A 17,321-nucleotide genomic window follows, 5' to 3' on the forward strand; every position below is an offset into this window, starting at 1 on the left:
ATTCCTTCATTCTTGGTGTTCTCTATCATGCGGCACTGGGTCTGCTATAATCTATGTGCTGCAGTCCATTTTATTAGTGGCTTTCTACTGTGAACATTGTCTGCTGTTCTTACTATATTTGATATTAATGCTCTTAACTGTATTATTTTATTGTTTTTCTGTAAAGCACTTTGGTATGCCTAGGCTTTTAATGTGCTCTATAAATAAAGGTTGTTGTTGTTGTTGTTGTTTGTGGTGGGATATATTAGGGGGACCAACACAATATTAGGCAGGTGGTCATAATGTTGTGCCTGATCGCTGTATTGGAATAAAATGAATGATGTAAATAAAAGTACTGATAAGTTACTTTTATTATAATGTATTATTATCAAACTTATTTGTTATTTAAATATTAAATAATTTGTGTGTATATGTCTGTCTTATATTCTTGTAAGATGCCTCTCACTTTCCAACTTTTATACTCACTCTCTCAGGCCCTGATGTCCCCTGGATAAATCCTTTTCAGTTTTCTTCACCGTCCGGCTCATCCAGCCTCTTCCTCACTCCCACTTGTTTTTTCTTGTCTTTCCTTCCCTGACTGCCCGACCCTTGTGACTAACATGTCACTTTCTTCTTTCACCTTGCTGCCCCATCTTTCTCTCTTGCACACTTCCCAAGCGTCTCTAATTCTCTCTCTTCCCGCTGTAGCTCTTTATCTGAGAATTTTATTATCTATGACAGGAGTGTTGAATTTTTCCTCTTCCTTCTTTCATCTCTGATTTATCCCTCCATCCCTCCATCCCTACATTATTCTGTCTCTCTCGCTCACTCTCTCTCTGCATTGGTGTTTATGACGCCCTAAGGCTCCCTTATCTAGTGCACCCTGCCTTGGCTGATAACTGGGTCCTGTCAGCTGCTTCTAGCATGGCTGTATACACATGGTGTTTGGGTGCAGATGAGTGCTTGTGTGTAAAGATTGTGCTGCACGGTATGCACGTGTGTGTGTGTGTGTGTGTGTGTGTGTGTGTGTGTGTGTGTGTGTGTGTGTGTGTGTGTGTGTGTGTGTGTGTGTGTGTGTGTGAAAAACTTGCCCACATGCAGACAGATTGGCTCCCCCTGGGTGTAATCAGAGGCAAATGTGGAAACAGATGATTACATGGATGTTTGACTGTTTGATTATGCTATACGTGTGTGTATGTGTGTGTGTGTAGGTGCACAGCTATCATTTGATTGAGCTGAGAATTGAGAACATGCTGATTTACCACAGTATTTACATTATCTGGCATTTTCTTTCTTTTTTTTCAATATTTCATCTACATTTCATACTGTGGTAAACACACAGTATACAGTTATAAGGTATATACATACAAACCTACACCCTCATAGCACTGAGGTAACATGTGAAGCTGGCTTGTCTTCCTAAAATGGGAGCATTACACCGCTCGCAGCTGCCTCCAGGGTCCACGCATAAGAGGATCAAGCTGGTGTTGCACAATTTTGTCATCATGTCACGGTGATAAACTTAACCAAATTCCACTCCAAGACTTTTAAGGATGAAACTTTTTGATGTTTCGTTATGCAACACCATGGCAACATTTTTGTGACACTTAGGAAATTTTTCCCACCTCTTTATTTTTTCATGGCCCACCTCTGAAATTGTTTATAGTCAGTCACAGTTATAAATGTGTGAGCAGTTCACCGTATGAGTTTTCATTTGAGTTGTGTGCACAGATCACAGCTTAATCATGATAAACGGCTTTGACACAAGGGTCTCTTACAGCTGCCAGAGCAGATTTCACGTAAGAAACTAAAGAAAATGTATAACATATAACTTTGAGCCTTATGGTAATAGCCTGCATTTAGCAGTACACTGTGGACTAGCCATTGTACATTTGGACAAAATGCCAAACAATACAACCATCAGTCGGTTTTTCTTTCCTTTTTTTCTTTTTCTTGATGGTAAACACACGCACATGCACAGTGTGTAGTGTTTTTCGCAGTTTGAGCTGCTAACATTCCCATCTCGCTGCTGACCCTCTCCAACCCTTTGTCAGCCAGGACAGTGTAGATGACATCAGCTGTCAGCACTGACTGGGATGCCCTTGAACTTCTGTGTCATTCATACAGATACACAGACACAGAAACACACAGATACACAGACACAAAAATTAAATGTCACTGAAATCATAGACAAATGCATTTCTACAAACTGTGTACATGCATCCAATCAGGCACACATCCGTTTGCAAACTGAGATGAATCTTTGCCTCATGAAATGAGTTTTATCAAACACCTTTGTGTGGTTTTAATAAGACAAATTAAATTAAATATTGCAAACATATTTTTATGCTTGGCTGAGGTGGAAAAGTTGGTGTATGAATTAAAGGAAAATGCAGCAATGTTCAGTCGAATCAGATATAGCAATTAAACGTGTATCTTCTTTAAACTTGCACTGAAGCTTTCAATCTGTGCAAGAAATTAAAGATCATGGGAGGAAAAAACAAATGGGTCTGCAAAAATATAACACCAAGATTTTTTTAATTTGAACTATAAGACAAATCTACGGAGTCCCTCTGATGACATCCTCCAAAAAATAAATAAATTGTGGCGACAAAATGCTACTTCCTGCCCTCGAAATAGTATAACGTGCCCACGAAATACTTATTTGTGGGCACGAATTGGGTATAACGTGGCAACGAATTACGCATTTGTGGCAACGAAATAGATGACGTGCGCACATCATATTGATACATTGGACAGCTGTGTAGAGACATAAGCATAAGAGTAGGCTAAACCTATACAACATGCGGAACTCTGTGCGATTAATGCAGTGCGTTTATTTACAGTGAAGTAAACAATACACAATAATAGGTCTAGGTCCCTCAGACCCAGATCCCTGACAATTTTAGGCTGGGAATGAGCTACAGATGCATTTTGAAAAGCCTGGCACTGAAAGGAACCATTATTATGGAGAGACATTTAAACAGGATATTGGGAGCCCAGTTGCTTTACAGACGTAAGTACGACCTGGACGCCGGGATAGATTTTATTGTCAACCAACTGCCAGGGCCTGGGAAGGATCACGGTTATCGGTCAAGTGTTTCGTGCCCACAAATTAGCATTTCGTGCGTACCTTATACCTATTTCATGCCCTCGAAGTAGTATTTTGTGGCCACAAATAAGTATTTAGTGCACACGTTATACCCATTTCGTGCCCACGAAGTAGTATTTTGTGGCCACAATTTATTTATTTTTTGGACCATGTCATCAGAGGGGCTCTGTACAAATCAACGTAGATTATCGAATGAAAAATATTTCAGTTTTTTCTACCTTGTGTTCATTGCAGCTCCATGAAGAATTAAACATTTGACTGCCTGACTTTTTAATTATTGTCATCTTGTCGCATCATCTTACAGCCTTCTTTTGCAACACTACACTGGGATCGAAACCTGACTATAGCTCAGCGTTCAGTACCGACACGCACTTACACATGCTGTTCACAGAACTGAACAGAAAGACAGACAATAAGCTTTGTGGCAGTTTCTGCAGTTACCACAAACCATTGAGTAGGATTGGCAGACTGCATCTCCTTACAAAGACACACAAACACATACAGTACAGAATGCAGTAATAGACCTATTGGCAAAGATTTCAGCTCTTCACAAGCAATACACTGTGTGTTATTGCTCATTGTGTGCTTTTTGTGCTCTAATAACACCCTACCAAAATGCTCCTTAGGAAATCAATACAGGCGTTTGGTACTGAATGAAGTAACTACAGTATATAACCCCATACACAGGAAAACATAACTAGTAATACACACACACAAGCATAAAAATTGCTAAAACATGTGTACAGAAATATAAGGTTGTGTACTTACAATTTAATTTACAGTAAACATTCATGAGCGTATTCAGGAGGAGATTGTTTTCAGTTATAATGTTCTGCCATTACTTTGGACATCACAGTTTTAGAAAAAAGAAAGTATAGACCAGTGCATAATAAGTGTCAACAGTAACTTGCCAGAGTCACTCAGCTTTGATGAAAACGTTTTATTTGGAGGTATAAAAAAAGCTTCATCACAGGTAGATCTTCACAGGAGACGATAGACCCTCTGAGCTCCCCTGACGTAAGAATCCCTTCAGTGCAGATGTATTTCCATTTTTTCAATTGCTTTGACAATGCCAGACAATTTTTCATTAGGATGCCTTTATTTTATTTTATTAATATAAAAAAACTGTACAGAGTCACAAACAGATATTACTATGGAAACGTTCTTAGTTAAATATCCTCTCGCAGTCATTTCAGTGCATGTGTGTGTGCGCATGTGTGTGTGTATATATCTTCATTCAAAGAGCTTGTTGACTTGATGCCAGCCAGGAGACAAGAGGACCCTGGGTAATTGGACTCCAGTGAAGCCCTGTATGGCACTGGAATAGTGTCTGGGATCGCTGCCATCCTCTATGTGTGCGGCTGTGTGTGTGGAGGCTCCCATGTGTGTGCATGCAATTTTACAGCTTTAACACTATAGTCCAGTGTAAGAGAGAAGTTAAGTACGAATAGTTGGACTAGTTGTTTAATTACATTTGCAGTAACTTGCTGGTCTTTCTTTTAAAAAAAATGTGTCTTTAATAACTGAATTCCCTTTGGGCATCCTGATGTGTGTGAAGGTCCAGACAATGCATATGCTTGACCTCTGAGTAGTGTACGTGTAAAGGAGCAGGAGTTGTGATCCCTGTGTGAGCACTTTACATCATGAATACATCTCCTCAATCTCAGCCTGAGGAAGAATCACCACAGTTATAAGAATCTGAATGATGCATTGTGGTTTAGTATTAAATTTGAAAAAATTCAACACTAAACTACAATGCACAGCATTTAGTTTAGAACAACTACACATACAACAACGCGCTGTGGTATTTTAGTTTACTGAACTAATGGCCCAACGTGTATTGCTATTTCACCCCTGAATATTTTTGTCACAAGCCTCACGTTCTCTGTATTAAACACTGTTGCTCCATAAAAAAGCAGTACATTCACATGTACTTGAGTGATATTGAGTTGCACCATACAGTTTATGGCGTTGATAGCGGTGCTGAAAGGGCAAATGTAACGGACATCTGGTTCATCTGAGTTTCAGAAAAATATACCAACCGTTCGGTCAGGTATTCATTGTGGTATCACCAGTGGAAATGTCCTTCAGTGTTTCCTAACAAAAGATATATTTAAAAAATACCATTTCAAGAACAGCTAAATCATTTTCTCTCTTGGCCAATATGCTATGGTTGAACAGCTGCCAAAGGAGAGGGATTAGAGGGAAAGAATAAAAGAAACAGGCTGCTGGGAAATGAGGAGCCAAGGAGCTGATTGTATTCTACCATACTGCTGTTTTCTCAGCTGGTGGATTACAATCCACCCCCCACTGCCCCACCCAACCCCACGTCACCTTATTTTCTGTCTCTTTCCTTTTGCTTGAATTGTATTCATATGAATTTCAGTTGTGTTACTACGGTAATGTACACCCTTTCTCACCTCCCTCATTGTGCACTTTCTCACATATATTATAATATATATAATGTAATAAATGGATGTAAGCTGTTAAACCAAAGTAAGTGGTAATTTTAAAATACAGTTTTTGAAAGTTTGACCTTGTTTGACCTTAAAGAAGAGGTCAGTGGTAAAGAGTAGTGTGATATTTAGAGTCTGCATGTTTCATTCCCTATATACCTTTATGGTGTCAATGCAAACAATGGAAGTAAGAAGCATAGTTTGAAAATAGCTCAGTATACAGTTATTATTACTTTGACCTTCAGATCAAGAGATCATAGAAATCTTTATACAGTACTTTGCATATGTTGACAATTCAAAGCACACTTAAGAATTATAGTTTATGGGTTATGAGGCTTTTTTGATTGTATTCAACCATTAATCATTAAATTGACCCTGAAGATCTTTGTGGATGCAAGTCAAATCTTAATGGATGGTAAACATGACCCCCACCCTACACCCCCTATAAAGCGTGCATGCACACACAAATGATACCAAAAATGTAATCTCCCTGGTGGAGGTAATAACCAGAAGTGGACAAGTTCAACAACAGCAAAAACAATGGTGGAAAAAAAAAAGAAAAGAAAATGACTATTGAATATTTTGGTACTCAATTAAACAGGAGGGGAAAAAAACACAACGGATCCTAGTTAAATAGATCAGAGTTAAACATTGTTCATTGAAGACCATTTTGAAAACTTTAATCACATTCTTTGATCATCAAATCATAACATCGCATGACACTGTATGCACACAGTGTGAAATTAATTTGCAGAATATGGCCAATGTAAGCAGCGCCAGCACCACCGGCTTTCATTCCTTTCAAGTTAACATCCGCACACCTGTGCTGAATATGGTTACATTCAGGTGGTGTTCTGGCGCAGAATACCTGAAAATTATGATTTCCTAGATCAAAATACTGCAGAATGGTGCCACTTCAGCTTTTATCTCTGTGCCCGATTAACAGATGAACAGGCTTATTGGCTCTTTATTCACATATTGGAAATGTGAATAAAAAGCCCATTGACGTTTTAGGATATCCTTTGGAAAGAGGTTTGCTCTTTATTGATAAATATTTTGGGATTGATAAGTGCCAGGCACCCCAGTTGTATTGCTCATGTGCATGAGTAATACAATTGCTGAACATATGATGGAACCCAGAACACGGTGGCTTTGTAAGGACGTCGCCATATATTGTTACGTTGTGGTTATTATGGTGTTATTACCATCACTTTTCAGTGGTGAGGTCTATTCTTCTAAAAGAAACTGAATTTCAGTTACAAGAATTTAAATATTTCTCTTTTTTTTATATGAACTTCTTTTCGACATTATTTGACTTTTAAATATCTCCCTACCCCACCTCTATCCTTCTGTAAGTCCCCCAAGCCCCACTTAGACTGCTGCCCCTGTGAATCAGACCCCAGTAAGCAGTGGATGAATCAATGGATGGATGAATAATGTGATTCTCATTTGCAAAATGAAAGACTAAACACTTCCAACCCTTTCCAATACTGTATGAAACAGCCACATGCTGCATTCTCTGCTTTACTGTCTTTTAATTCAGTCACTGCATCAAGCTTCTTTATCTGTATGTTTTCACCCTCCTCTGATTTTAGTTAGCAGCTGCCAGCAAAGCTCCTGAAAGCCATGCTTTGCAACAGTATAAAATTACCCTTTGGATAAGTACTGTAGCCAGAGAGACTCCGATGTAAAACTAGCACAGCAAGATGAAATTCACTGGGGGTACAAATTGTATTACAGCCTCCATTAGCCTTCGGCCTCATCTGTCACAGAAGTAAAACCTAAGTTAGAGCAAGCAGACCATTCACAGGTCAAATATCCAATAGTAGGTCTGTTGGCACAGTAGCAGAGAGGTTCTAAGTCAATCAATGAGTTGAAACAGAGTCAAACAAGGATGGAAAACAAGTCACACTACAGTGAACAGCAAAAAAACATCTTTTCTCTTTTGGTTTGTGCTGTGTGTGCTCTTGCGTGTGCCTGTGCTTGTGCCTTGAAGGTCGTCTTGTAATTGAAATAGACTTTTTGGAACTAGGAGTGTATGTATCAACAGACAGACATGCTGACGTTTGGATTTCACCACAGCAATCATTGTTCATGCACACATAAGTGCTTATTGTATAGCATAACCTGGCATTCTCAACACAATCTCAACACATCATCACCATTGACCATCTGTTGTTATTGCTGATGGTGCTTCTGTGGACAGTTCAGCCAGGTCATTACAGATTCAGCTTTTCATCCTATTTGTTTTGAATTATGCTTTGCCAAAAAAACAAAAAACATCCCAGTGCCCACTTGCATAATTTTGATTGAACCCAGCATCACCTGTAATGTACTATCTGATCAATAAACACACCTTTAAATTCAGCTTTCATCGAAGATTTGTTTTTGCGTTACTCCGGGGAATTAGATTGTGAACTCTGATAAGAGAATGTCTTTCCCGGACAAGCATAGACATGGTTCTGCAGTCATCATTGTAGTCACCCAGCTTTTGTCCATTTTAAAACTATCTTCGCCTTACACTTTTTATTGTATAACAAAAGCAAAGTGAAATGGTTTTGTGTGAGTTAATAATGAATGCATGAATCCAAGCTTAAGTTCAACCCCTGCGCTCTTGGGGAAGTTTTTTAGTGTAAATCTCATGTCTTGGCTGTCTGTCATTTTTTCTGCTTGTATAAAGTGAGTATTTTGTGTTTGTGTTGCAGGTTCCTCGGCGTGCCCCCAGGCAGAGGCAGTTGCCCACTCACTGGTCCATTGCCCTTTGACCTCATCTACACAGACTACCATGGCCTGCAGCAGATGAAGCAACACATGGGGCTCTCACTCAAGAAACACAAGTTAGTCGATCTGCATTGTTGTGTGTGTGTGTGCGTTGTGCCTTTGAGATTGAGTATCTTCGCTTTTCGTTGTTTTATATATGTGTTGCTTTATCTGTGTGTAGTGGAGTGTGTGCGTGCCTGTCTGTGAGTTTAATGGCTGTGTTTATAGATTAATCATTGCTGGTAATAAGGTATACATGTCTTACTGTAAGTCATTTGGCCTGTTAAAATCACACAGTTGCAGATACACAGGGATGCACACTAACACCCACATACACACTTAAAACACGCTTGCTGTCCCTGTAATCACGCATCCCCTTCCAGGTAGAACAGGCTCAAAGTGCACAAAATGTCAAACACATTAGAGTTTGTATGTTGCTGTGCAGTCGAATGCACAACATGCATACTCACAAGCCGGCACCAGCATCACCTGTCATGCTCCATTACCCTGCACATCAGCAATAATGAAAAGCACATGTAGTACAGTAGTAGAGGTGCATGTAAAATTGAAAGCTTGTCATTGGCATACGTGTACTAATTACCCCACAGAAACATAAAAATCTGTTCATCCGAGCACCGATTTCCAGTCAAAGCCTGTTTCAGCAGCTTATTATTACTGTTTGAATGCACTCAGAGACTCGCTGAGTGGTTAAGAGGTGATTAAACATGAAAAGAAGAAGAGAGAGGAAGAGGGGTTATTTTTGAGCTGTTAAAGAATTGTGCTAATGGCTTTTGGCATTGTTACAAACATTCAACAACTTGGAAAACTAGGCCATGACAGTTATGAGACCGTGGCAACAAAACATAAAGAAATACCCAAAACAGGAATTTAAAGTACCACAGTGCATTTGAAAAAAAAAAACAAAAGAAGAAGAAGAAAAGAAACTTAGCTACACATTCCTGCAGAGCACAGCAATATGAAGCCACATTATCTTCAGAGGACTTTCATGTTGTTGCCTCAGAAACAAGCAAGACTGAAAGTCTAACTTTTGCCTTGTCCTCTCCAGCTCCTTAAAAACAGCTTGCAGTCACTACCCTCTGTCCCACTATCATTTTTTCTGGTCCACTAAACTGGCATTTGTCTGACCCCTGCATGTGATAACGGCAATTGACATTTTGCTTTCCTTGTTTTGGCTTCCAGCATAAAGAAGCAGCAAAGAAAGATAAAAGATGGAGAGGGCATGTGTGAGTAGGAGGCCAACTGAAAGTGAAACAGTAGGAGACGAGAGTAAGGACGAGATAAAACAGCGATGGTGCGCAGATGGAGCACGGAACGGAGAGAGAAAGATGCCACAAAACGGAGGAGTAGAAGTTACCTGCAGTCAACCTGGCACCACATATAAAGGGCCGCTCCATGTATTTTTAAAATCCAATTATGGGTGAGAGAAATGGATTAGTGGTGGGCCGGGGAGCCATTTTCCCTGCACACAACCTTTTTTCGTCTCTCCCGCTCTCTCACCATTTGTCTCCCTTCTCGTGAGTTGTCTCGTACACACAAAACCCCGCATTTCCACCCGACAGACAGTCAGCACCTAATTGCTTGCTGAGGTCAGCAGTTCTTCACTTCGTCATTACTGTGTGGAGTCTTGATTTCTGCCTCCACTAACAGGATGTGGCTTTTAGTGTTTGTAGGAGACAGTCTTTTGTGTGCCCAGGAGGCTGCGGTGAAAGAATTATCCGAATGTTCCAGCAATACAGGCACAGAAGCAGGAACGTCTATCTTCACTTTCACGAAAGGATACACTTTAGTGATTTAAAATGTATGAAGAGGAGTGAACAGAGGATATTAAGTCCCACGTGGATCCATATTAACACACAGCTCCCAAGAATGCAATCACATTTGCATTCAGGTAAATGATATCTAGCATATGCCATTAATTAATACTGCTGTAAAGCCAGAGAGCTGAGCTTAGTGGATCAGTGCTTCATGCTTAATATTAACCCAGCAGTCCCCAGAGGTGCAGGATAGGTCAATAACACCTACCTCCCACCCCCTTTCCTAACTCCGTCCTGATCTCTCCGCCCCGCTCTCGCTCTCTCCCACTCTCTATCTCGTTCTATCTCTCTCACCTTGTCTGGTCTAGTTGAGTCTCTTGCACTGAAAGGAATCATTAATCAAGTGCTCTGTGCTTTGGGACCCTTCAACTCCCTTTAATTACTTTTGTTATATGTTCCCACCAACATCCACAGTCATTAATTATGCCCGAACAAGACGGTGCTGTCCAGTCTGGCGTGCTGTTTGGAGTCACGCGTACTCCTGTGTGCGAACTCGCGCACATTCGAGGGTATATCAGTGCACATGTGCCGTTAAAGATGGTGAAAGTTGATAAAGGTAATATCCAAACCATCTCATCTGATAATAGGACCAGCATCATTGATTTCCTCTGCATGATGAATTCACTGCTTTGACGGAGCAAGATCGGAGCAGATATCAAGGGCGAGGCCTGCAACAAAACACAAATAACAAAGTATTGTTGCTAAAACTGAAGGAAACCACCAGTATGTGTGCGTGTGCGTGTTATACAGTGCAGTTAGCATGTCGATGAGGAGGTATTGCTAAAATCCCTGCACTTTTTAGAGAGCCCTTTTGTAAATGCTAATACAGGCAGAAAGAGCAATTAGGTAGCACATAATCAGTAGGATTACTATCTTTGCTGAGGTGCAAGAAAATTTCTATCACTATTCATTTATACAAATCTCCTTAAAAGGCAGTGATGGGCAACTGTCAGTGCTGTAGTTTCAGTTATAATAGGGGTGGGCAGTATTTGTGCCGAATGCATACATACATAATACTGTAGATGAAGTCAACAGTTGTGATTTTTTGTCTGAAAAGTGTAGTAGATTAACCAAGTAAATGACTGTTCAAAGATTTAATCAAATTTCAGAACTGTTGTAATCAGAACAAGAAAAAAACATAGCAATTATATCTAAAATCAATAAGTTGTGTTTTAGACACGTCATTCTGTTTTATTAAGATTTTATCTCGACAGCTCAACAAACAAAGGAAACGACTGGGATGGAGAAAGTGGGCAGAGGCTTCTGGGTTGATTGCGGTAAATGGGTGGAATTAGTGAATAACTCTGCAGTTCACTGGTTTTAGAGAGATGCATTTAAGCAATATTTTGTAGTTTGTATTTCTCACTGTTGATTGTTGGTGTACTGAGGTTGGTCAGTGAGTGACCAACTGTGTGCTGGTCGCCAGCTGGGTAACAAATCTCTCCTTCTCTGTTTGAAAAATCTGTGGACGAGTGTAACTGAGCCCAATCTTAACCTAAGAAGTGCAACCGAACACAAGAAGGAGAATGATTATCGCAGGGTTACACAGGACACAGAAACGGTTTCTTAGGTACTTTGCAATGAGTAGTTCATCTTGGGTAACAGCTGACTTCTAACAACTAGTTGCATTCACAGAGCTGTGGAGAGCCCCCGTTGCAGTCTGATGCTTTTTCACTATTACACCTTGCATGAGCAGGAGGCATGTGGTGAGCAGCATGTGAGGTCTAAGCTTTAGCAGGGAAAATGGCACTGTGATTACACAAACAAAGCACAGATGTAGTCATCGTTTTATTTTAAAAAATTTAAAAAAAAAGACAGAGCATCTTGAGGTAGCTCATTACATCTGCGACACAGCAACATATTTTCGGAGCAACTCGGAGAATATGTTGTTTTCCTAATTACTATTGTTTCGCATTAGTCTGGTGATTTAATTCAGATTATTATGGGTTTGAGTATATCCATATTTCAAACATAAAAATGAGTCACTCAGTAGAACGTGTTGCTCTTGAATTAATGCTTGCACTATTCATTATTAAATGTTGGTGGTGTTGTCCACTGATGCCCAGTTTCTTATAATCCCACATCACATTTACATCACAAGACTGCAGGTGACAGTGAACCATGCTGCCATATTCGCCTCACCCCAGATGACTGGCGAGTCTCGCTGAGCAACCGTTTAACCCAGATTAGCCCGGTGCTCTGATCTCCCAATAGATATTCAGCTCAGCTACTCCTACGCTTATCCCCTCTTCTTCCACTTTTTCCCCTCCCTTTGGGACCTCTTATCTGGTGGCAGAAACATTTTCACCATTTCAGAGTGGTCGATATGTGATGCCACAGGTTGGAGTGAGGGATGCAAGAAGACTGGGTAGAGACGAGTGAAAGTAACATTCGTTATTAATAATTCATTATCAGCTTTCGGATATACTTACAAATAGAAGCACAACAGTTTCTGCAAAATTTCATCCTCAGAACTTTGAATGAACAACGTGCTGCTGCTTGTCGTTTCTTGTTTATTTATTTGTTTTCTCACTGATACGTTACTCTCCAGGTTACTTTGTCACTTTATTGGTTGGCTTCTTGGATGCTGCAGGAGCTGGCAGAAATATCTGAGAATTGTCAAACACGATTGGGGTGTCACCTTGTCTGTAAAAAGAATAAAATGCCCAGAGGGGAATATTTTTCATGCTGTCAATACTGAAGCTTCAAAAATTGTGTAAATGCAAAAAAAAGGAAAGAAAAAAGCGAAAGAGACATCTAGGTATTCTACCAAAACACAGTTGCAGGAAGTCAGATTCTAAGCTTTAAAGCCTGCATTTCTAACTTATTTGTTTAACACATTTATGTAAGTGCATTGCACAAAAAAATTTGTTAACAATAGCTGAATTTCTTGCAAAATGAGGCAATAATCTAAACGAATGTAGAAAACGTGAGATTTTATCCAGTTGGTGTTCAAAAGCTATCAGGCTATGGTGAAGGCTTTCCAGACAGCAAATAAGTGGTTTTTTAACACACTATTTACACCAATGTTCAACACATACCCATCATGGGAGAGCCAGAGAAACCAATTTCTGCACTGTAAACAGCTTAAGTGGAAAAAAAAACCTAACCTCTAACATAAAACGTGAATGGTTTGCTTCACTGCTGCGTCGGAGAGCATCTGCCTGTCAAGGGGCTGCTAAGATGTGAAAGGCAATGGCCAAATGAAAGGAGCTGGCAGGCTGGGTTTTACTGCAAACACAAACTTGTTGCAGTTTCTGAAAAGCAAATAAGATCATAAAGCTGAACAAAAGCTGAAATAAAATCGTAATGCACAAATGCTGGCATCTGAAAATCATTACATGTGTACGGCTACAAGAAGAGTCACGTGTCTGGAAATAGTTTAGCTTTTTTTTTTTTTTTTTTTAACTGATGTAATATTTGCCTTCTAATTGCTCTCCAGATGCAGAATGTTTTTATTACCCCATATCTGTCTCTTTTACACACTCAGACACGCGGTTATCTGCCAGGAAAGACTCAGAGCTGAGGAAGTGGACTCTGCTCCTTTAGCTCTCTCTAATCCCCCCTGAGTCCACATACTGGCCAGATTTAACACAGTCACAAACAAGGGCACAGTGAGCTCTGCGTCTGCGTCTGTCTGTGGTGAATGATTCTGTTATGAACCTCAGTTATGCTTCACTGCTTTGCCACGAAGCATCCACCTGGAAACTCTATCAGCAGCTCATCGCACCTCCGACCTCTAAAAATTGTTTTTTTGTCATTTTTATGTCAAACTTGCCACACTGCTGGTTGCTTATGTTATTTTGGTTATTTGTCTGCTTCTCCAGTGGCAGCTTCTTGTTTTTCTCCTTTCACTTTTGAGAAACCTGATGGCTTTGTACTCTAATGTGGCATTCCACCTGAATGACCTGCTGCACAAATGCATTTAAATATATAATTGTACATGTATTGAACATGAAGTATGGTTTATAGAACCCTTTAGAATTGGGTTAATACATTTTATATTTTTTTAGTTAGACGCTGCAATTAGTGCCTCCAGTGGTGTAACTGTTACCACATTTACTTGGCAAGTGAAAGTGAAGTGAAGTGACTTGCTGGTTTGATTCCAGCTGGAGATGCAAATCCCCTTTTGGGTTGCATCACAAAGGGCATCTGGTGTAAAAACTACTAAATCAAACATGCTCTGCTGACCCCTTGTGGCAAGCGTGCAGCCGAAAGTAGCTTTAGCTAGGCAATCCAGGTGATTTCGTGTGTAAACTTTTGATTGCTCATCTATGGCTGTCAGCTAGTGCCAGTAAGACTTTTGTCAAAGATGGAAAACCAGAATGACTTGTGACGTATTCACCAACAAACTTCAGTTTGGATACTACAAATGATCCAGAGCGCACTCTTATTAGACGTCACCAAGATCAGACAAGAAATCCTCCTGCTATCCTGCTTCACATTAGAAAACGTTATGTTACAAATTAAATAATGGTTAAAGCAAATTCAGAAATTTACTGACTTGAAATGACAAAGAGGCACATTTTAACAGCCGCCAACAACTCATGGACCATTTGAAGTAAAATATACTGACATTTTAATTATTTTTTGTGGGTTTTTTTTTAATAATGTAGTACAGGATTACACATGAACTGAGTCTGTCATTTTCTTTGCAGGTGTCATATTCGAGTGATTGACACCTTTGGCACGGAGCCTGCTTATAATCACGAGGAGTATGCAACTCTGCATGGCTACCGGACCAACTGGGGCTACTGGAACCTCAATGCAAGGCAGTACATGACTATGTTCCGTATGTACTATATTATTATTATTATTATTATTGTTAACTTTTATATCATATGTAGAATACACCATCAGCTTGAGAATTGGTGTTTTTGTACCTCCAGCTTGCATGCATACATGCACAGACACACATTCAAAGGCCTGTCATTAGTTGACATTCATTCTAAATATAATAAAATGACTCCATTTCAGTGTTTTCACTTTTCTGACAGGTCTGACATTTTAATTTGGAGCAGTGTGTTTAACACGGCTATTTTCAGCAACAGCAGCTTCTAGCATCCCTTCAAGTTGTTTCGGAGCGTTATCTCCAGTTTTTCCGGTTCTCTTATATTCTACACAATATGTCTGATCTGCTTTTTCAAAGCTCTCCTTGCCGCCTGTCTCGTCACTTTCTGACTGAAACACTGAGAATCAGCTCTGTTCTGCTTCCACAGTTCAACTCTCTGCAGTGTCGTACCTGTTTAGCTACAGCTGGCACTCGGCTGTAAGATCATTGTCATCATCAATATGTGGGCCACTGTGGACGACCACGTTTCACACTGTCCAAAGCTATAATGACAGATTCAACCTCTAGCAACGCTTGTGAGAGAGCAGCATTACTGGCCAATTATTAGAGTTCTTCAGTGCATAAAAATGTGCTGTGCTAAAAAAAATGATTTTATAAGAGCTCGTAGCTTTGGAACCGTGGATTGAACGTGGGTGGTTGTGATCATCAGAAATACCTGAACTCACAGCGAGTACTTAAAAGATATTACATATATTCCCATACTAAACAGCTCAGACAATTACCATTAACAGCAGCTGGCTTTATGACAATCGCTATTAATAATGCTTAGAGAGTCCATACACATGCTGACTAAACCCTTCAAAAGTACTTTTTCCTGTCTCGTTCACTTACTTACTCACTAACTTTCTTCCTATCTCTCTTTTTCTCTTTGTCTTTTGTTTTCTCTCCATCTACTAATATCCTACCTTTCTGTGCTGCTCACACATACTCACACACACAAATACATTCAGCTCACACACCAGACAACTCATTCATGGGCTTTGTTTCGGAGGAGCTGAATGAGACGGAGAAGAGGAGCATCCAACAGAACAAAGTCAACAACATGGCTGTAGTGTATGGGAAAGAAGCCAGCATGTGGAAGGTACAGACAACAATTTACCCACACAGATGGCAGTCAGTCAGTGTAACTCTGTTTTAGTGAATTCTGTGTGTAGTGGTAACCGCTAATGACTCCATGGAAGAAGACGAGTAATTATTTGGAGGCCTAGTTTTTATAATAATAAAATAACATGTAATACTGTTAGAATTATCAGTAGATATAATGTATCCAAGCATATTCTCGTAGGTACATACATACATGTTTACACCTGTACAATACACTTAATAAGCTCATAAACATCTCATATTGTATACACTAAGAGTAAAATGAGGATCATTCATTTTTTATAGATTAACTCCATACATTGTGCACTAAAGAGAAAAAAACCAAATGAAATCAGGTGTAAGTAACCTTTAGCTTTACAGCACTACTTCTCTTATACAGTAGGTGTTGTTTCTACAAATTTTTCATGGTACTTTTATAGCAGATGCGTTGTTCTCAGCATCTTGGAGAACTGTTTTTGTGGAGTAAGGCTTCCTCCATTGATTGTATGTCTCTTCGCAGTCTCAGACTGCGTGCTTTAGTTAGTTTGTTTTTTACATCATTGCTCAAAGGATGCATAACATCTGTTGGAGACTTCTGTTAGCCACTCAAGCTTGTTCTTCATGGTTGTAGTTGTGTATTTTGGGGTCATACTCACATTGCAGAAACAAAATGTGAGGCTGCCAGAGATACTGCAGTGCACAATAGTTGCATTGTATATGCAGAAAGATTGTCACTACAGCCCAGTTGTCTTTCAGCCTGCATGTATGCAGACACAATCTTTAAACCAAGTACTCTAAACCATCGACTGAAATGTTAACAGAAGAAAGGCACCAAGCTGCTTGCATCATTAGTTTGCTTCATAGGGCTCTTTATACACAACTGTATAGCTTCAATTTACAGGCAATTTTCCTCTCCAAAACTGTCTGCTTGTTCAAATGCTCAATGTAGCTGAGAAAAAGTTGTCTGCATTTTTAAAAGGATTTTTAAAACATTGTTTGCTGCCATTTCTTTCTACTGTCTGCCCACACAAGTCCCCAGATTAGTTTATGGTTGTTGGCTGTGAGAGAGATGGGCTTAAAGGCAGACAGTCTGCAACAGTTTGATGAGGAAGGAAGTAAATGTAACACATAGCTGTTTCTACCAATTATTGCAGCCTTGTTTGGCTACAATTCTGCCTCAATTTACTTTACTCTCTTTGTCTTTGTGTCACTCTTTTTTTCCCTTGTGGGGGACCTTGTCACCG

At 39.8% G+C, this 17,321-nt stretch overlaps 1 protein-coding gene across 4 annotated transcripts in view; it reads left to right on the top strand.

Moving 5' to 3' along the window:
* Positions 1 to 17,321, top strand: part of LOC146630794 (alpha-1,6-mannosylglycoprotein 6-beta-N-acetylglucosaminyltransferase B-like) — a 133,469-nt gene that overhangs the window by 99,570 nt on the left and 16,578 nt on the right. For 3 of the 4 annotated variants that reach the window (XM_085354960.1, XM_085354957.1, XM_085354958.1), the window contains exons 9-11: positions 8,253 to 8,384; positions 14,801 to 14,934; positions 15,945 to 16,075. In XM_085354960.1, the coding sequence (XP_085211086.1) occupies positions 8,253 to 8,384; positions 14,801 to 14,934; positions 15,945 to 16,075 (397 nt within the window). Of the gene's footprint in view, positions 1 to 8,252; positions 8,385 to 14,800; positions 14,935 to 15,944; positions 16,076 to 16,617; positions 16,621 to 17,321 lie in introns of all 4 variants that reach the window. The other variant, XM_085354959.1, reaches the window with a different exon arrangement.

Source organism: Diplotaxodon limnothrissa, linkage group LG6 (assembly GCF_057381915.1).
Source record: "Diplotaxodon limnothrissa isolate DT_005_m linkage group LG6, D_limnothrissa_male_GT1.1, whole genome shotgun sequence".
Lineage (NCBI taxonomy): Eukaryota > Metazoa > Chordata > Actinopteri > Cichliformes > Cichlidae > Diplotaxodon > Diplotaxodon limnothrissa.